Here is a 21,710-nt window from a genome sequence, read left to right as displayed (position 1 = left end):
TCATCATAAACACATGGAACTATAAACTATTCCATGCAAAAGTACTAAAAATATATTACAATACATACTTAGATATATATAACTACCAGATTTAACAAGCTTCTTGCTAGTTACTTGCTCCCTTTCCACTAGCATGAAATCCAGAAAAGTAACCCCCTGGGTTATTCTCAAATGCACCCCTAAATACGTAAGACAATCCACCACTTCCGGGTGCAACCATATAACCACCTCCTCCTTTCGAGCCACCATCGCCGCCACCTTTTCCTCCTCCCCCACCACTTCTCCCACCTCAGCCACCACCACCACTGCCTCCACCTTTTCCTCCACCACCGCCTCCACCTTTTCCTCCGCCGCCCCCACCTTTGCCACCCGTATTATAAAGCTAGTAGAATTTTTTTTAAGTAGTGCAAAATTATGTAGTAAGTTGAAATTAAAGTTTTTTTTTTTTTTTTTTTTTTTTTTTTTTTTTTTTTTTTTTTGTGAGACAAAGACGATAATTAGAGTTGGGGTATTTATAGATGGGAATGGTCAATTAGTCATACTTTGTTGTTCATGAAGATTAATTAGTGAAAGATTAACTCTGATTAAAATGCATGAATCCGGTCCATAAACTTGATTTAATTTCATGCAAAGTCAAGTTAGATAATTTATTGGAATCACCATCTCGTACGAGAATTAGTGTTTAATAATAGGCTAATGTTATACATAGCCCTTAGGGCTACAAGGGCTACATATAAGCATTAAATTTACACTTGAAAATCGTAAAAAGTTAAGAAATCATCAAAATATAAACACTAATAACACTGATTTACACGTATATTAGTAATAATAATAGCTCCGCATAGCTCGAATAAGCACAAATATGATCGTAGGACGGGGAATAAAAAAATATATATATATATAATAGACTCATCAATTATGCAATATTGATTCGAGATTCAACAGATGAAAATTGGTATTAAGGCTTAGTTTCAATAGGCAGATTAATTTTAAATGGTTAAGTCAAGATTCGAGAGATGCGATTAATAACCGTTAGATTAATTCCGTGATTATATTATGCAGCGAAATTTTAAAACAAAGATCGGACCAATTAAGCTAGGACTGAACTCGGATTGGACAGAAAACACTACTAAAAATTAAGGTTTTTGCGATCGCCTCTAACGGTCGCAAAAAATAGCAAAAACGGTCGCAATTCATTTTTGCGACCGTCAACGGCCGTAAAGGGGTGGTCGTTATTTCCTTGGTCGCAAAAAAAAAATTATTACGACCGTTTGACGGTCGTAGATTTATTGCGACCGTTTTTAATATTTTCAACGACCGCAAGGAAAACGGTCGCAAATATTAAAATTTACGACCGTTTTTATAAGCAGTCGCAATTTTAAGAATTAACGACGGCTAAAGGCGGTCGCTAAAAAAAAAAAAGAAAAAAACCCACCCACATCCTGTACCCCGCAACCAGTTAACCCACCACCCAAACCAACTGTACCCAACGCTACTACCCACCACCACCAGTCCATCACTTCCCACCCAAACCACCACCACCACCCTAAAAAACACAGACCCACCATTGCCGCCCACCCAAACAGCTACCACCGCCACTTTACCTCAACTCGAAACACCCTCAACACACAACCAATTGCCTCTCTCCCGAAATACCCTCAACCCACAACCACCAACTGCCTCTCACCTGAAACCACCTTTACCTAACAAACACTTGATCTGACCCAAAACCACCCTTACCCAGTACCCACCACCACCGGCAACAAAATTATCAAAAATTGAAAAAAAAAACCACAAAATCAGAAATAAAACAATCAAAATACAGAAAATTACCCATAAATTCGAAATTAAACAATTATACAAAAGATTACCCATAAATTCGAAATTAAACAATTATACAAAATACAAAAGATTACCCATAAATTCGAAATGAAATAATAATGAAAATTTTTCAAAATTTATAAACAAAAATTACAATATAACAATTATACATAATCAGAAATAATTAGAAACAATAAAACTAGATCTACAATCTAACTAATTTAAATATCAGATCTAGAAAACCTTGACTTGTTTTAGGTTCGTTCTTGTGACGGTGGAGGTCGTGACGGTGGCTCGAATGTGCAGTCGTGATGAGCAGCGCGGAGGTACGGTGATAGCAAGCGTCGGCATCAACACCAAGCAAATTTATCAACTTCTAATTCTTCAATTCTTAGGAAAGAGATGGAGGATGAGGAAAGAGAAAGGAAGTAGAGGAAAGAGAAAGAAGAGAGGAAAGAAATCAGAGACTTAGAGGAGAGAGGAAAGAAAATGGAAGAGAGGAGAGGAAAGAGAAAGAGGAACGGCGTGAGGCCGGATACGGAGTAGTAAATTAGGGTTGGGTGAGATGGTGTCATTTTATACCCGATTTTTTTAATAAAAAAATAAGCTTTTTGCGACTGTCTTTGACGGTCGCAGATTATGATATTTACGACCGTCTCTATGACGGTCGCAGATTATGAATTTTATGACCGTCTTTGACGGTCGCAAATTATGACATTTACGACCGTCACTGTGACGGTCGCAGATTATGAATTTTACGACCGTTTTTTACGGTCGCAGATTATGACATTTACGACCGTCTCTTTGACGGTCGGAGATTATGACATTTACGACTGTCTTTGACGGTCGCAAACGATTTATTTTAATTTAAAATTATTTTTAATTGTTTAAATGTCCTAGCGACCGTCTAAAAGGCTAAAAACGGTCGCAAAACTGTCGCAAATTTGCGACAGTTGTCAAAGCAATCGTAATATTGCGACCGCATAAAAAATTGTCGCAATATTCATATTTTGCGACCGTTTTTCAGACGGTCGTAAAAAACGGTCGCAATTTAGCCGAATTTTAGTAGTGAAAAATCGGTCCAAAACTAGACTGATATTAGTATTTACTTAAAATAAATGCCAAAAATTATAATAATAATTATGGAAAACTCGAAAAAAGTAGAGGAAAAACTCTATTATAGCTTCCTTTTTGTATGTTAAGTAGAAAAAAAGCTTATACAATTAAAGTTTTCAAAGGTTACTAAGGATAATCTTAAGCGTTATCTAAGATTTTATGCATAAGTTTTACGTAAACATTGGTTTGGTCCAAAGTCGGCTTTTATAGGGTTTTAGATTGGTCCGGACCGGAAAAAATATATTTTTAGACCCAAAGACCAGGCCGGTTAATTCGTTTTGGTATGATTTTGAACACCCCTAAGTTCACAAAGACGGATGATGCGATCTTAGAATTCTCTAGAATCGAAAAAAAAAAAAAAAAAAAAAAAGTTGTAATCACTTTAGCTATCCTTCACAAATCACAACCATATGATTTGTTCCAAACAAGGCCCACTACCCACAAATTACAATGTGGAATTACTTTCAAAAGAATAGAGACAACGATAACTAAACCGTTTTCACCGGTACAAATTCTCAAATGAACCTGGTTTACACTTATTTATTGTGGACTACTAACATAGACAATATAATTGTTTTATTAATAAAAAAAGTCACTATATTAAAATAAAAAATATTATGTTGAAATAAAAGTTAGTGTGACATTATAAAAGATATAAGGGCTAATTTTTTTAATGAAATCTTTAATATAATGATCAATATGAATAATAAAGATCACTATGTTAAATAGGTCACTATTGAACATAATGATGTATTTTAAGTTCATAATATAATAAATCATATGTTGAATATAAAGCCAGTTACGAGTGTATTCCACGCAAGATTTTCTGTTTCACCGGATTCATATTAAAGGTGCTGATTAAAAAGAAAGAGTAAATAGATACAAAGTTGATTCCTAAAGGCCAATGTAAAAAGGTTTTCTATAATAGTATATACTTGGTAAGGTTTAAGGTGGAATTAGATTTGGGGTAAAAAGAAACCCTAAAAATACAATCTTGTCTGTTCTCTCTGAAAGTTATCAGAAATGAAAAAGAAAAAATTGGAGGCCGGTAGGAAGAGGAAAAGATCGGAATCACCGGCGGCATTGGTTGGTGTAGTCCATAAAGATGTCTGCATCGGCGTTCGTCTGATTTACGTTGCCGATTTCGGACAGCCAGGACCCGATTCTGTTAAATGGTTGAAGATGAAGATTCCTGGCGTACTCCTTGATAAATTCCAAAATTCTTCGTCTTCTTGTGTTTACGATGGCATCTCCATGTCTCCTACTAATACTCGTGCTGATTTGTTTGTGAATGGTAGATCTTATCAAGTGGAAGGTCCGTTTGATTTCAAATGTCATGTTACGGCCGATGATGCATACCCTTCCTCGACTCGTAGTGCTCCTATTGGATCTGTCATGTTTGCATTTGGTGGTAATCAATCTCACATTCAAGGTTTTCATGATTATTTGAGTGAAGCTGAGGGAATGCTTGCAGCCGACAATACTCTTCCTCTACCCTTAAGCACCATCACTGGTGGCAAACCTTACGTAGGGTTAGGGGCGGATCTAAGTTCAAGAAAAAGGAATGGTGATAACGAGTTATCGAATTCTTTTGATTTCTGTGATTTCAGCGACCCAGCCCCGCAATGGAAGATGGGTTCGCAACCCCTTATATGTACATAATAGTGGTCTAGTTAGGTTTATTTTTGTTAGGTATGCGACGCGTCTATTATAGGGGTTGGTAGTGGGAAATGGAAGGGGTTGGCTTTTTTTTTTTTTAATTTGTTTATTTAAAATAATCATAGTTACTTAGCTAAATTTAATATTATCTATAAAAATTAATTTTAATATATTATTTTTAATTTAAAATGACTTGTTTGGTAAATTGTAGGTCACATGGCCTATTAAAAGAAAACACCTCTTAAAAGTAGATTTTTTTTGAGTTAATCGAAAGATTGGCTTATTTTAAGCTAAATACATAAAAGTTTACTTATTCTTGACAAATTTTCCTTTGTAATATTATTGTCAAAAATATTTAACAATTGTGCATTACACGGGATTTTGATCTCGTATTTTCGTATAGTACAACCTTAGAATAGAAATATGTTTTTAATTTTGGGCTCTCCAAAAAGACATAATAGCTCTTAAATAAAAGGACGGAGGGAGCACTTCTTCCAATTTCTCCTAAAACTCCGCACATGGAAAAAATGAGCAAGTGTTTAAAAAAGGAGGGAGTAGATTATAATATTACTTGTTTTATATTACTTTTCAAATTATCTAGTTTGTGGTTTATAGTATATCTTTTATACTCTATTCATGTTTTAATAATTGTTACATTTTCCAAATGCGACCGTGTTTTAGTACGTACTCCCTATATCCCTATTTGATAGTCACTTTTGGCCAATTTTTACGGAAATTAATAAACATGAATAAGAAGTAGCAAAAATACATTGAAAAACTAAGTTTACATTGGGTATGCAAAAAAGTAGAGAGAAAAAGTAATTAAAGTGCATGGCAAAGCAAAATTTACATGGGAAAGTTAAATTTGCACAAATATTTTGGCAAATAAGAGAGAGTTTTGGTAAAAAAAAAATTATTAATGGTAATTGAAAAAAAGCAAATGTGACTAACATTTTGGGGCACCAAAAATGGAATAAGTGACTATCAAATAGGGACGGAGGGAGTATTACAATTCCTTATTTGGCAAAAAGATACTCTCTCCGTCCCTTAATTACATTCCTATTTCTAAATTTACACGGGAATTAAGGAACTTGGAATAACCTTAAAACTCATGATTAGAAAGTACAATGGAAATTACAAGACATTTATTGGTGTTTTTGAATAAAGCAAAGATAGAATGATATTAAATGAAGCACATGTCATCGATCCTTTGAAAAGAAAAAGGACAATCACATTAGTTTATGAAAAATAAAAGGATGAATTATTCAATTATAGTGCTGCACATGGATTCAGAATGTTCAAAAGGGTGAATGAAAATTATGGTTTCTGTGCAACCATTAATTGCAAAACAGAAAAATAATTAAAGTAATGTCACATCACAACTATTTAGGGATAATTTGAGGATATTTGGTAAAAAATCACTTACTAAAAAGAGAAAGTAGGAATGTAATTTTGAAACATCCAAAAAGATAAGCAGGAATGTAATTAAGGGACAGATAGAGTATATTTTAATATTATGCTCTCTTCTATCATGAACCCCAACCATACCCAAATCCACTTATACTAGCAGTATTTTTTTACTTCATATTATTTCTTTCCTATCACATTCAATACTTTTCAATAATAAAATATTAACCCCACTATTTTGTTTTAAACTTTTCTGTTGGTAATAATGTAATTAAGTTCAATCATCTACAACCACTTAATTCTTTTTCTATATGTATTGTTGCAATAGTCATTGAATATTGTATTATTGTTTGTTAGTTTATGTACAAAATTATATGGCATAGTGCATATTTAAGAGAATTATAGATAGAATTGTTAAACACGTATTGCTTTGTACAATCTTATATCATATCACTAATTTATTTTAAACATGTATATTGTCGCATTAATAAATAATTGGTGATATTAAAATACTTACATAAAGGGTTTTGAATTTTGATGATTAATTTTATGGTTGGTGTGCTCACATAGAATTGTGATATTTAAACTTGGTGATAATAAAGTTTGTTATTTTTTCTCAAAAGAAAAATGTTTGTTATTGCAATACTTGGTGATCAAAAAAATTTTGAATTGTGATATTTAAACTTGGTGATAAAAAAAGTTTGGTAAAATTTTTCATAAAAAATTTTGTATGCTGATCCACGTATTCACTTTCTTCAGCCTATAGCTTAGACGTGTTTTTTCAAAATAATATCACCAACTCATTAAATCACTCACACTTGATCTTACTAAACAAGAAATTTTCATCTTTATAATATGGAAGTAATATGAGTCAAACTTATCTTTAAATGGTCTATAAACCACCACCTAGGCACCTACCAACAATAAATGCAAAGATAATATTCATCTTCCACGTTAAAGTAACAGCCCCACTAACTACCTAATAAATATCATGCATAAGTAGCTTCGTTTAATATCAGTTTGCCTATGTGTAGCATTCTACTTCTGACTCATCATGAGCGTACTCTACATTCTGACATGGCATCAAAGATTGACAAAGTTCAGCAATCAAGAAGATTAACTGGGTAGCCCTCAAAAAGCTTTGAAAATCATTATTAGTAAGGGTATGGTTTATTTTTTTTTTTTTTATAATTTACCGCTACGATAAGTTCTAATAAGATCACCATAAATTCGAGATGCTTTTTATTTAGTACTAATATAAGATAACAAGAGCATCATCATAAACACATGGAGCTATTCCATGCAGAAGGTAAGCTTCTTAAGGGTATGGCTTCTCCGGGGCGACTAAGGGCATATACAATACATAGATATATATAACTGCCAGATTTAACAAGCTTCTTGCTAGTTACTTGCTCCCTTTCTCACCAGCATGAAATCCAGAAAAGTAACCTCCTGGGTTACTCTCAAATGCACCCCTAGATATGTAAGACGATCCACCACTCCCGGGTGCAACCATATAGCCACCTCCTGAACCACCTCCTCCTTTCGAGCCACCACCGCTGCCACCTTTTCCTCCTCCCCCACCACTTCTCCCACCTCCGCCACCACCACCACCTTTTCCTCCGCCACCACCACCACCGCCTCCACCTTTTCCTCCACCACCACCTCCACCTTTTCCTCCGCCACCACCGCCTTTGCCACCCATATTATAAAGCTAGTAGATTTTTTTTTTTTAAGTAGTGCAAAATTATGTAGTAAGTTGAAATTAAAGTAATATTGTATTTTTTTTTTGTGAGACAAGTTGGGGTATTTATAGATGGGAGTGGTCAATTGGTCATACTTTGTTGTTCATGAAGATTAATTAGTGAAAGATTAACTCTGATTAAAATGCATGAATCCAGTCCATAAAGATTTAATTTCATGCAAAGTCAAGTTAGATAATTTATTGGAAATCACCATCTCGTACGAGAATTAGTGTTTAATAATACGGACTAAATTTTGACTAAAGTTATGAAAAAAGGGAATATCAACTTATCAAGGTTTTATTTCCAAGGATGTGCATGATCAAATGGTCAGCAGTCTCAGCACTTGCTGCTATTTCCTTAAACACAAAGAATAACAAATGCAAAGGTCCTAATTGTACTAATTTATTCACAATAATGATACATACGAACCCTTAGATTTGCATACGAGCATAAACATTTACTCCATAATATAATATATACGAGTACATATGTTTTTAATATGTTCAATAAACTATTGACTCAAAATTATGATATCTTAATTAATTGTATGGAAAACAAAGCCATGTTCATTCCCATAGAGTTACTAAAAGTATTTTGTGAAAAAAATTAAGGGATTTTTCTTTATATTTTACTTTTACCTCTTTAAAAAGCATGATTTTGATTTTAATTATTTTAAATATTTATTTTTAACACTTTTAAAATTAAAAAAATATAAAAAGATTTCTTTACTTTTACCACTTAAAAGGCATTTCCCATTGCCATGGCACAGACTTTTTAATTACAGTAAAAAATTTACTTAATTGATGGATAAGGATTAAGGAGAGAAAATATCATTAACTAAATAACAAAATTTGTCAATAATTTACCACTTGACTTAAAAAAAAATAAAAAATAAAAAATTAAAAAACAATAAAATCTTATTTTACTACTCTCAAATGTTAATTAGGATGTGTTGACTAAAAAGCCGAAAACCACATCATATTAATTCAATGAGATTTTGTTAGAAATGTCAAGGATTTTTTATGCCAAAAACTTTATACATTGTACTACATTTTAACCTCAAAAATCAAAATTTCTAAGAGCTTCATTTGTTGCCCTTTTTTCGCTTTCAACACGTCAATTCTTCCTAAAAAGTTCTTATACTTGATATTTGCGGCATTGAATTGTTCACTTGGCACTAAGCATCATCAAACAAACAAGCATCTCCAACTAACACTTTTATTCTCATTCCCAAACACAAACGCAAACCTTATTTCATTTCTCTTCTCTAATTCTCTCCCTCTCAAGTTCATCTCATGGCAACCCATATCACAACCCCAACAAGGGCAGAGGTAGCTTCTCTCCTTCGTGCACTCCTACGCACAGCCCGGAAATTCCCTGACTACAACATTAGAGAATACACTAAGCGTCGCACCCTAGATGGTTTTCGACAGAACAGCTCTCTTTCTGACCCGGCTCATATCACCAACGCTTATGCAGATGGTGTCTCTCAGCTGGAGGTTGCTCAACGCCAATCTGTTATCTACTCCTTTTTCCACCCCAAAGTTAAGTCTATCCTTGAAATGAAGCAACAGCCGAAAACGGATGATCTTCAAGCTAAGATGAATAATTATGCTTAGAATATTCAGTATAGTCTTGCTTTCCAGGTTTATCACAACCTGCTAATGTTTAGATATGAATATATAGTCTAACTGTCCAAGTTTATCAGCTTTGTCAGATTAGTATGTAGAAACTATATTCGGATTGTACTTTCGGAATAAATGTCATTGTAAAAGATCATTTGATCTATGATAATATGAAATGTTATAGAGAATCAACTAGTAATTTCTATTTACTAGATAGAGAATCAACTAGTAATTTCTATTTACTAGATAGAGAATCAACTAGTAATTTCTATTTACTAGTATCAATCCAAAGTTAACCAAAATTTTCATTCATCCCAAAATGAGCATCAAGCTAACCAAACGCTACTTGTAGTTACTGTAAATGAAGAGCTAAATTTGACAAAATACTCTAACATGAATATCCGAAAAAAGTATTAAAAATGCATTATGTGACCGAAAAATTGAAAATTTATTGTTTACATAATTTGCAAGCTGATGCAACATCAAATACTGATACAGTGAATATAAACATATATCAAGGTAGTTAAAATCTCCTGTTTCTCTTCCCTAGTTTCCCAAACTCTTGACTATCACTTGCCCGAGTACCCTAAAGTCCCAACCAACAATTATAGTAGTTATAACATGTTTCTAACAATGAAGTTTAAGTAACAGTGCCATTCTTGGGATGGGATTACCATGCTGCAGGCAGACACTCCAGATCATCATTTTCCTAGTAATCGGCGGCCACGTTGGGTCGCACCTCTAACTCTATCGTTCAAGATTTCCACATCATAATCAAGGCCATTCAATGAGGAGTTGTGCCTGAAATGGTTACAACAAATCTGAGTTAGAAAAGTTTTGACAAAACAATAGGCAGCAAAAGCAACAAATGGTGCTAAACCTAAGTATTTGGTGAAGGTAGCATTGGCAAGTGTCTCAAGTTCGAAAACAGGCAAGGGTTAATAAAAATAACACTAACCGCTCAATCTCAGACCCCATGTCCTGTGCCATAACCTTCAGCTCCCCTAGAAGATCGCTTAAGTCTGACAGACCGTCATCTTGTTTCATCTTTTCCACCTGTTATAGCAAAGATAGCAGAAAAGGATTAGCACAATAAGTAATGACAGGCATACATTTTTTTCTAGTTATTACGTTATCCCAATTGGCCAATACCTATAATTAAGAATACAAGAAGTTTTTTAGGAAATGAAAGATAATAGTAAGACCAATTTTATCATCTCTCCATCTCACTTAATTAAGTGACAGGGGCGACGACTTGTATGAGATGTGAATATTGAATCTGGTTGAATAGAGCATATACGCAATAGAAACAGATACATGTTATTATAATATTACAACAAAATGCCTTGGTGACACTAAAAAGCAGTTGATAAAGCTCCCACCAAATTCAAAGAGTAACATATTCTTACATACCTCAACTTTTTGTAATGCATTTGTGGGTTCAGGAGGTGGAGTCTGTGACTTTGAACGCCCATTAGACGCAGATGTCAATCCCAGTCTTTCCCTCTGTTCCAAGTGGCTACCCTTGCTCCAAACAGGATCATCTGTTGAGAAAGAGATATAAGAGGCAAAGCTATGTCTGCAACATCAAATATAGAGCAAGAGAAGTGGGACACAAACCTCTCAAAACAACAGGGCCTTTAACAGGAGCAGTCTTTTTTGGCTTCCAAGTCCTAGAAAATAGCCCCCCAAGACTTCCTAAAAGCTTTTCCCCCTGCAATCATTGAACAAATATTTAATCACGGGTCCTTAAACTAAAGGAAATGATATAATCCAAGATTTCAGAAAGAAGAAATAACTAGAATCCTAATACATGAATATAATAACAGAAGAAATTATGCAGGATTATAAAAGATAACCACCAATCCATAGTGAAAGATATACCTTGGGAGAAAGACAACACATTAATTTTACCCGTACATTGTTATATGATATATCTTTCAAAGAGAAGGAAAGTGGTCTAGCATAATGACTAATAGTCACTAGCATGTGAAGTGTTAAGTTCATAGGCCATAGAAAAAGAAGAATTGTATTCATATTTCAATTCTTTATAACAACCCAAGCACAAAAAGTGGCATGAATTAAGCTAGTCCTGTGTCACTCTCACTCATCCATTAACTATTACACAAAACTCAAATCCATTTGACGGATGGTGAACTTTAGTCCAGTATCTCCAATAAACAGAGCAGTTCATGTCACACAACTCTTGCACACATGTTTTCTATGTGTGTGCTTGGGAAGGCAGTTGTGATCAAGTGTTTTTGCACATGTTTTCTATGTGTGTGCTTGGGAAGGCAGTTGTGATCAAGTGTTTTTGCACATGTTTTCTATGTGTGTGCTTCAGCTGTGGAGGGAAGGCAGTTGTGATCAAGTGTTTTTGCACATGTTTTCTATGTGTGTGCTTCAATATGTGGAGGGAAGGCGGTTGTGAGCAAGTGTTTGTGCATTGTGTGTGTGTGTGTGTCAGTGTGTGTAGACTGTAGATGGTGATAAAAAGGCTATCACATATCTTTTATAAAAAGGTTAATATTCAGATAGGAAAAATCAAAAAAATAAAAGAAAAGGAAAACGACACAGATCAAAAGGCATATTTTTCTGATTCATCCATGACAATTCGTTCAGCTTCTAATTAAGAACAGATATACATTATATGTTCAATGGCCTGATGAAAAGGTAACCAAGATATTATGACGTGTGAAGCACGGTAATGAGATCCCAAGAGATACAATTTTAGGTGGTCATGCTACTTTAGATTGAGGGTGTCTTCCACACACACACACAACACACACAATATCATTGATAATGAACAAAAGTAAGAAAATCATACCCGACTTAAATCATAGTCAATATGTACAGCCTCGTCATGAGTTCTTCTAATTTGTTCACCTTGCTGATGGAGAGTTACTAGTGTCTTAGTAGCATCATCTCTTATACCCTCAGCAATCTTCAAACAATTGTCAACAGTCTTGGTTGTCTCCTCAGATTTGTACACGGAATAATTTTCTAGTTCTTCTACATTTTGATTGTCCACACCTCCTGAGTCATAGAAATCATTCTTGTATTTGTTCCTTTGTGCATAGGTGAAGGAGAATTTAGAGGTGGACGAACTCACTTCTTTCTCTCGATCATCAATGTTGTCATCAAAAGGGTTGGTCATTGAAGAATTAGGTAAATTCTTCGATGCTCCAGAATTTTGTTTTGTAGAGGATACTTGAGTAGGTGGCTTCTTATCAGACTCATCATCAGAATCAAAAGGGTTATAGCTTGCATCACTGGGAACTTTCCGGCCAGCAGAGCTAGGCTTAGCAAACCTATGTAATGGCGAGTTCTTAATACCATTCATAGTCGAAAATGAATAATGCCTCGAAAAACTGCTAAATGGCACAAATCTGGTTACACAACGCCTGTACAAAATTTCTGCAAATCATCCCAATACCACAATGAATCAGCAGCAGAAAACTTCATATGATGGAATAACCAGAAAATAAACATGGCAAATCAATCCTCAACCCGAAATACAAAACACAAACATCTTATAACGGATTCTAGTATATTAATATTCTGTATTGCAACTTCGAAAAGAAGAATCAGTAAACCCCTTCAACATGGTCAAGGCAAGATCTTAATTGGGACAGAATATAAAAACATCCAAGAAAGGTAGACATAAAAGTGATCCCTTTTAACTTTAATTTGAAAATTCTCCAGATTCCATTGACTAATATAGACCCAAGCTAACAACTTAAAACTCAAGAAAAAACACAAAAAATGAAACTTACAATTCAATTAAGGGCAAAAATCAATTCATAACATCAACAATTTCGACAATTTTCATTATATACCCGGGTGTACTATACATACAACGCCATATAGAAAAAGGATTATTGGATAACATGTCATATACTTTCAAAACATAATTAACATAAATCCAAGAAAAGTAAATTACCCACAAAATTGAGATGAGTTCAGTTCAAATTTGAATTTTAAAAACACATCAATCCAATCACCAGCACTCACTAACAATACGATCAAACTTTCAATTAAAACTTTGAATTTGAATCCAAAATATTCAATCAATAGTAGAAAACCAAAGCAGCAAACTTCAATTACTTCCAGCATAACATCATGGTGCTTATTTACAAGTTAAGAGATCAACAACAGCAGAAAAAACCCAGAAATAAAAATGAAAAATTGCAAATACCCAGAAAAAATTAAGACATAAAAAGTAAATTACATCACTTTAATTACTCATTCAACCAACATAATCAAGAAAATATGAACTCGATCAAAAAAATAAAGTATAAAAGTACCTGAAAACTTGCAAGAAATAAAATGGGTAAGTGGAAAATTGGAGGAAAATTGATTGGGGATTAAGAAAATAGAAAGAAGGGATTAAGGGAAAGCTTAATAATGAAGAAAAATTGGGAGGAAAGAGAAATTTAGTGTGTGAAAAATGCAGGAAGTAAGGAAGAAATTGCCCGTTATTTTAAGAACACGGCTTCTTTCTTCCAAACTTACTGTGGAAATTTGGGGTAGTTTGATTTTTTGATTAAATAGTTTGGTTGAACAAATCAAATATTTGAAGATTGGAGGCTTTCTTTTTTGGGCAGACTAAACTTAATCCATTTATTTTTGTTGGACATTGTCAAATTGAAGGTGCCAATTTTATTTATTTTTTTTTCTTTTGTTACATGTCGGATTTAATAATTTGGAAAATAAGCTAAAAGAAATGAAAAATGAATGGTGTGTGTGCTATAAAAAATTTAAAAAAAAAAAAAAAAATTTTATGTTTTCGAATTTTTTTTTACTAGTAATATATACAATAGAAGTGTCAAAAACTAATTCAACCTTATTCAAAAGTGATCAGATCCAAATTTTGACTTTCATAGGCATAATAGATTAGTATGACTCAAATTGAAATTAAACTCAACCCAGTCACTCGAATTGAAATTGAAATTAGTAAAAGATTACTTAAAGACAAAAAATAGTTGATAGTTTAATAAGTGGCCTTAATAGTTAATATCAATGCATTAATCCAATTTTCCAAGCTCAATTGTACTTCATTGTGGAACACATTTGTGGTGTGAACATCAAATTGAAAAAAAAAATGAATTTAATACTATTTTAGGAAAAACTCAAAGGTGAAAAGTTAGTGAAAAATTTTCTCTCCTATATTCTATCTAGTGTATATATTTCTCGCTCGATTCTCTCCCAATCATCTTATGTCAAGATGTTATTGACAATGAGTGCGAATTGTATAATGTGAACATCCTCGTCAAGGTTTGGATGTGCATGTAATATGATGTTATGAGTTTTGACTTACTATTTAATAACATCATTAACAAGAAAAATTAATTATAAAGTGACCTCAATTATCTCCCAACTATTAACATATACTTGTATATACTAAGTAATTTTTTTTTAAAAAAAATAATAAATAAATACCTAACATCCTTAGGTATGAATGAATGAATCCTTCCAAACCCAAGTTGCATGCTTTTTTTTTTGCTTTTTTTTCCCCTTTGATTTTGATCATTACCTAGTCAAGCAGAGTTATATTGACCTGATAAAGGTCAACGATGGCTAAGCTTCCATCTACTAGAATACAGTGATATTTTGTATTAACAAATATCATATATGCTTACAAGTCACAAACTTCTTAGGCATCTTATTTATCCTTCCAGATTATCAATCTCGTTCCTTTTCAGAGAATAGAGCAAGCCATATTAATATTCTTCTGACAGTAATCCATTAGTTGTTGAGGTCGAAGGCTCGAATCATCCTGCATCTAACGAATAAAACTGCACTCATCACACTTTCCTTCTCTGCAATGAGATCTTGTTGTAATATGCAGGACATAATTCATTGCAAGCCTTGATCATATTATTCTTCAAAACGCTTGAACCAATTGGTTATGGTTTGAGCGAGAACTTTGGTATCATTCAATGAAGCAGTTTTCAGGCCTTGAGCGATAGCATCTACAGGTGTGTAGAGGTCACCCACTTGCCATTTTGGATCCTGAGAATGTCAATATCCAGATAACAAGTTTTTAGACTCTATGCCAGCACAAAAGTGATGACATTTAAAGACTCGAGGAGCTTATTGTCAGTATCACTCAGTAGTCAGTAACTTCAGCATGTTTAGCCTTGATTTCATTTCAAGTTTAGCTTCATCAATCTTTGCCCTTCTTGACAAAAAAATTTCAAAAAATATATTTTTAAAAGGGTATTATCCATGGTAACACTACAGGGCATTGGTCATTTTTCAAAATAACCAACTTATTGACATTCTCCAAAGTAGTTCTAAACTCAAATGTAGTTGACAAAACTTTGATTTTTCAAATTCGGATGTATTCTGGAGAATGCAAAGTGCTGGTCTGAAATTTGGCCATAGTACAGGGTCACCACTCACCATGGATAATTTCTTGAGAAGGAAATAAAGGAATATGTGCTCTTCCCAAAGTCAGTTGAACTGTTAAGAAACTAGATTTTTAAATGAATATAGAATATTACCTGTATGCATGGTGTAAGGTGGTTACCACTTAGTTGGAGCTTCTGAAGTGTCCCACCAATGGAGTTGACACGGGGCTTCAGTGTCTCTTCGAGGAGATCAGTCTCGTCAATAGTATCAAAACTAAACTTCACCTGAGATTGAAAATCTTCTGGAATGTAAAATTGTAAATGACAAATTTATGTATTATACAGATGACAAGGGAACCTTAACCTACCAATAATGTGTGTGGGACGTTGTATGAACTTTTGCAACGTTCACGATTTTCTGCAGGTGTTGGCTTGAACTCTGACACTCCCTGTCTAACCTGATCAGATCATGCAAAATTACGAAGCAAAATCTTAGATCTGGAATACCAAAATTTGTAATGAAATACGAAGTAGTATTCTGATTTTCTGAAACCAATTTATATACGTGTGATACGGAATAAAACCTGCTAATGATTAATGATTTAAACAAAATGCATACTTCAATCATGATGTATACCTCATTTAGCACCGAGGGCAATTGATCAACAAATTGAGTAACTGAAGAAAATAACTCGGCATCAGTTTGAGCTACTACTGCTCCAGCTCCATCTAGTAACGCCTTCCATGCATCTCCTATATCAACATAAAGGGAACTTAAATTACAATCCTTAATAAGAAACCTCAGAATCTTGATTGACTTGTGCTAACTACTTACTACTACAAAGAGACAGAATCACAGCAAAGAACAATAAGGATTACTGTATAAAGAGAAGATAGCCGTTATGGCCTGAAATACTTGTGAGAAATGTTATGAGGATGGGGCATCAAATATCTAAAACACAACTAAGCAGTAAGCACCTTAATTAGGTGGACAAAATCAGCCTCGAGACAAAGATAATCCTTGCAGTCATGAACATACTGATAATTTTTTTCAAGTGGTGCTCAATGTACTCGTACTCAACGAGGCTGATTTAAAAGACCGATAGATAGCTCAAAAGTTTCATGTAAAGGCTGATGCCATGACCGGTATAGTCCTTCAAGTCATAGACATGGTGATTATTACTGTCCGAGTGGTTATCTTAATCATTAAGGCTCTGATCCATAGACCATAAATACCATGAAAATTTCATGGCGTTAGGTGGCAGCAAAACACATGAAGTTAAATAGGTCCGAGAACAATCATATAAAAAAGAAACTTCTCTGACAAACATTTCTTAGAAAGTGCTACAGGAGCAACCCGTGCAATAAGTTTTTCAGATGTTTATCATAGCTTTAAAGGATTTCTACAATTCTTTATACAGGCCAAATCGTATTGTGTTTATGCCTATAGTTAGTATCCAACTAGTCAAATTGAGGGTTAGTAATCTGAAATGTTCTGTTCAGAATTGATTAGGCATGAGATTCCAAGACAAATTGGACAAAGATATAAATACTCTTTTGTTTTGCCAAAAGCAGGCAAACTTTATAACACGCTAAATCATAATGGTGTTCATGTAAGCTATTACATTACAGCTGATATATTGACCTAGTTCCAGTCCTGTCTCATAATTTAAACGGATTCAGATAGGGAAACCCACCATGCCTTGAAAAAGGGTTCCTTCACTCAAATAGTCTATACATCAAATACTATAAATAGAATTAGCTAATCTTCATCTTCATTGGGTCTATAAGCAACATATGCAGTCTAAATGTGGATACAGGACACCAGTAACATATAGACAGTAGTAGTAAACAAAATTTACAGATTATTTAGCTAAGTGGGAATCCCTATATACCGTGATATTTAAATCTTGTTAATTTATTAAGAAGTACAGTTCATAAGGTGCAAATGCAAGATCAAATCCTAGTTTGTGTCATAGATGATCACAAATTCAAAGCCTAGAGAGTAGGAGGATAGCTAACACTTACAGAATACAAAAGATGAACTAGCATGTTTCCAATTCTACAAAAATATTGCAAATGAAGTTCAGATGCAATTATTAATACTACCTGATACACTAGTAGCCATTGAATACATTGGACTTGTTTCCACCATTGGCATAACCTGACTCATCAAAGGGCCCAACTGCGAAATAATTACCACAATTACCATCAAGAGAGCATATTAATTACCGAGGTGGAAAGCTCATGTTATTACCCACTATGCCATGCATGCAACACTACACCAGATTGTGAGTCATACATACAAGGACAATCAGGTACAGTTCCATGAAAGTCTACAAATAATGCAGAAATCTGCATGTCCACAAAATATAACATCTGAGATCAAATTGAGCGAACTTTTAGACATGAGCTTGATATTGGTCATCAACAATCACTAAATTCCAAAACATTTGTAATATTTCCTTGACATGGAAGGCCAAAAGCTAATTCATCATTTCAAATGCTACTGCATTTTCAGAAGTCACAAACAATAACTCACAAAGATTCCAAGTCATAATAACCATCATTAGAATAATATGATAATGACAAGAAAAACAAAATGAAAGGGGAAATGCTTGTAGGCCTTCAACACATTAAACAGTAGTAATTGAGTGTCCAAAAGGCTTAACATCCATGGTTTTGCACTATCACAGAATCCCATTTGGCTTTTAGATCTGCAATTTAGTGATGTGACCAGTAGCATCAGCTCACTGAGCATCAACCAAATGACCCTGGCAGCAACTTTTATCACGTGTAAAGAAGCTTAATCCCTAATCTAAAGACCTAGAGTCCAGTTACACATATTGAAAGCATTCACACACAAGAGTTTGCATAGCAAATTTATGACTTGGTTATTATTAGCATAGATTTTATTGTGGGGAAACCAGAGAGCTTTACGCAAGTATATGATGCTCCTAAGAGCAGCTGATACTCTGGCTAAACAAAAGCAAATGGAAACTAAGAATATTCAGCTGTATTATTAATTTTAAATGATACTGATGAGATACAAAGTACAGAATACGAATAAGCAAAACTATTACCTGTTCAAAGTATGGCACTGCCTCTGTTGCTGACCGGTTGTTGAACGAAACAATGGCATTAGCCTTCCACAAGAGATACATTCTTCGTCACATTGTGCAAAATGCTGAAGTTAATACAGATTATAATTTACAATTTTCTTTTCCCTACATGCTACAAGTTCATGAAATCAAAATTCCTGCTTAAATATGCCAATTTACTGCAGAAAATAAGAAGGTAAGAAAGGAAGTAACCTTTGGTAGTTTGTCAAAAAAGTAGCTTCCTGTCAGAACTTGGAGAAGTGCTCCATTACTGCAGGGAATTTAAAGAAAATAAGTGATCAGTGGAGAAGAATATATTTTTTACCCGCAGCAAGTCAAGCAGCCACTAATTTAACTATGGTCAATAATCTTTGGAAATGTAGTGAGAATGATATAGCATTAGTATCCAACAAGTGTCTCATTCAACCTAATTTTCTGGCACAGGCATCACTTGGTTAACTGGCAAAGTCAGCCTCCAATAGGTTGACTGATTAAAGGTATCAACGCATAGCATTCAACTCTAACGGTAAAAAGTCATATGTTCCTCAGATTGAAGGCCAAAACACTCGATCAGTCAGAGAAACATGACATAATCCTTTATCTACGGACAGTTACAGAACAATAAACCAAAGGACGAGTGTGTTCATAATGATACAAAAACACACCACATTCACCGCTGTCCGGGAAACCATATATCCATGTTTGGTAACAAGCTGAAACTAGATTAAGTTGCTAAAAATCTTGATGAGATCACAACTTCCAAAATCACAAAAGAAAGAAAGGATTGTTACTTAACCAAGGACTAATGGCATGTCCCTATCATCCTATTCCAGAAGTAGTAACTTTATAAATGACAATCAATGAGCATAAGGCTGAAGAACTGTAAACACTAAAACCAACCTGTGGCCGACAGAGAAAACAGGAAGGCCAACAAGCTGGGAAGCTTCGAGTCTGGCTTCAGACAATCCAGAAGTGAGAAGGATATCCAAGCAGGCATTAAACCTTTCATAAACCTGCTTAGCTGCATCTTCATGATTGAATGTCACACTATAAGGAACAAGCACAACAAGATACCCTTCCTTCGCCAATAACTCAATTAGATAGCTGAAACAAAAACAAAAATCACAAAGAACAGTAACACTCAGTATCCAAGCTTTCTCTCTTAGCAACAAAAAACAATAAATTCACCAAATTAAATCCGAAGATCAAAGTCCCAAATGCCTGTTACACACATGTATAACACAAATAACTTCTTATATAGCAACTAAACAGCTGAAATAAAACACACACACAACAAGGTGAGCAATCATATACAATTATACACTAAGGAGCGAATGTCAACTAGTTTAGTTCGTTAAAGTCCCGAGGACAAAACACGAATTTCAAATCAAATCCCATCTACATCACTGCCTTAGGGGGCTCCCTACTTTAAAGCTAAAAACTTTATTTTTAAGTAGTAAATTACTGATCTACTAAAACTCCTTAAACAACATAAATCACATGCCCAAATGCTAGTTTGTTTCCAATTAACTAGGATTTGATGATGAAAATTCCAAAAATAAAATACACAGCAACACAATCAAACCTGTAAGTGACATGAGAAACCTTCCCAATAAAAGCTCCACCAAGAAAATTGATAATTGCACGAGGCTTTTTGTAATTTGGGGGAGGAATTACCAAGCAAGTATCAACCATAATATTCCCATTTTTCTTATCAAAATTACCAAATGATGAAGATGAAGATGATGATGAAGAATAAGAAGAAGAGTAAGAGTATGTTCTGAAGCTGATTTTCCTTCTTTCACTCTTCAAAAACCCACCACCAGAAACCAACTTAGGTGCAGAAAATTTGTGGGGTTGATTATAAATTGGGTTTAATTTCCAAGAAAAGGGAGTTGATAATTTTTCTGGGGTTGTAAAAATTGGGAATAAGGTTGATTTTAAGGGAGAGATTAACTGTGTTGCCATTGATGGGATTTGTGTTCAACTTCGATTAGAAAGAGTTTCTTGAAAATTTGTGCTGTTAATCAAGTTATACTACTGGTAGTACTGTAGTAGTGTATTAGTTGGGTGCAACTGTGCAAGTGATGACAGTAAATTGTTGTAAATAAGACACGATGAGCTCCTCAAAACCAATCGTATGGTGTGCTGAGTTGATGACAATGGAAGTATAATTGGGTGAATTTGACAAGATATATATTAGGTATAAAATACTCCTGTTTTTTAGTTGCATCAATTTGCAAATTATAAATTCCTAAACGATTTTAGGAAATGAGAGAGATAGGGGAAAAAATGGTCATAATAGGAGAGAGGTAGAGAGATCGAGTATAAAGAAAAGTGATGCAACTAAAAAAAAAGCGAATATGGTAAAATAGATTAAAGAAGTATATACGATTTTAATAGAATTAAATAATTACTCCCTCCGTCTCCAATTGATAGTCACTTTTGAAGAAAAATCACGAGAATTAATGAGAATTAAAGAAAGTACATTGAAAAAGTAGATTTACATTGAGTATGCAAAAAAGTAGAGTGAGAAAGTAATTAAAGTACACGGGAGAATAAAATTTACATTGGAAAGTTAATTTGCACAAATATTTTTGCAAATGTTAGAGAATTTTGGTAAAAAAAATAATATATGGTACTTAAAAAATGCAAATGTAACTAATATTTTGGGTGCCCAAAAATGGCATAAGTGACTATCAATCGGGGACGGAGGGAGTATTAATCTAATACTTCCTCTGTTTTTTTAATTGACACATTTCTATTATCACGCTTGCCAACGCATATTTTTTACGATTAATATCTATAAACCACAAAAGCGAGTCAAAGCGTGTTATATAAATAGTATAAAAGTCGAACGGTGTCAACTAAATAAAGGGG

General features: G+C 34.0%; 2 protein-coding genes across 3 annotated transcripts; both read right to left on the bottom strand.

Annotated features, from left to right (window-relative positions):
- Positions 1-9,771: 9,771 nt before the first annotated feature.
- LOC145588565 (SNAP25 homologous protein SNAP33-like) lies at positions 9,772-13,988 on the bottom strand. The gene is made up of 6 exons (XM_081645201.1): positions 13,681-13,988; positions 12,201-12,790; positions 10,994-11,087; positions 10,787-10,917; positions 10,332-10,429; positions 9,772-10,174 (listed from the first exon to the last, which is right to left on the bottom strand). Exons 2-6 carry the CDS (start codon positions 12,714-12,716, stop codon positions 10,075-10,077), a joined length of 939 nt encoding a protein of 312 aa, XP_081501327.1. The 5' UTR covers positions 12,717-12,790; positions 13,681-13,988; the 3' UTR covers positions 9,772-10,074.
- A 745-nt stretch (positions 13,989-14,733) lies between these two features.
- On the bottom strand, positions 14,734-20,882 carry LOC145601355 (uncharacterized). 2 transcript variants are annotated; one of them, XM_081657365.1, is made up of 9 exons: positions 20,416-20,878; positions 19,731-19,934; positions 19,044-19,101; positions 18,813-18,875; positions 17,839-17,914; positions 16,367-16,482; positions 16,098-16,187; positions 15,883-16,014; positions 14,734-15,388 (listed from the first exon to the last, which is right to left on the bottom strand). In XM_081657365.1, the coding sequence occupies exons 1-9, from the start codon at positions 20,796-20,798 to the stop codon at positions 15,254-15,256; spliced, it is 1,257 nt and encodes a 418-aa protein (XP_081513491.1). In that variant the 5' UTR covers positions 20,799-20,878; the 3' UTR covers positions 14,734-15,253. The 2 variants fall into 2 exon arrangements, with proteins under 2 accessions (XP_081513491.1, XP_081513499.1); XM_081657373.1 differs by having other exon boundaries at positions 15,248-15,554; positions 20,416-20,882.
- Between the last annotated feature and the right edge of the window lie 828 nt (positions 20,883-21,710).

Source organism: Chenopodium album, chromosome 2, assembly GCF_948465745.1.
Source record: "Chenopodium album chromosome 2, dcCheAlbu1.1, whole genome shotgun sequence".
In the NCBI taxonomy this organism is placed as follows: Eukaryota; Viridiplantae; Streptophyta; class Magnoliopsida; order Caryophyllales; family Amaranthaceae; genus Chenopodium; species Chenopodium album.
This window is presented reverse-complemented; position numbering and strand designations above follow the sequence as displayed.

Coding starts and splice junctions, on each gene's coding strand:
- LOC145601355 (XM_081657365.1), bottom strand. CDS start 20,798: ATGGCAACACAGTTAATCTCTCCCTTAAAATCAACCTTATTCCCAATT. Junction 19,935..20,415: donor GTTTCTCATGTCACTTACAG/GTTTGATTGTGT, acceptor TTTTTGTTTCAG/CTATCTAATTGAGTTATTGG. Junction 15,389..15,882: donor ACCTTACACCATGCATACAG/GTAATATTCTAT, acceptor TGACATTCTCAG/GATCCAAAATGGCAAGTGGG.
- LOC145588565 (XM_081645201.1), bottom strand. CDS start 12,716: ATGAATGGTATTAAGAACTCGCCATTACATAGGTTTGCTAAGCCTAGC. Junction 10,918..10,993: donor AGGCCCTGTTGTTTTGAGAG/GTTTGTGTCCCA, acceptor CTTTCTCAACAG/ATGATCCTGTTTGGAGCAAG. Junction 10,430..10,786: donor ATGCATTACAAAAAGTTGAG/GTATGTAAGAAT, acceptor TTGCTATAACAG/GTGGAAAAGATGAAACAAGA.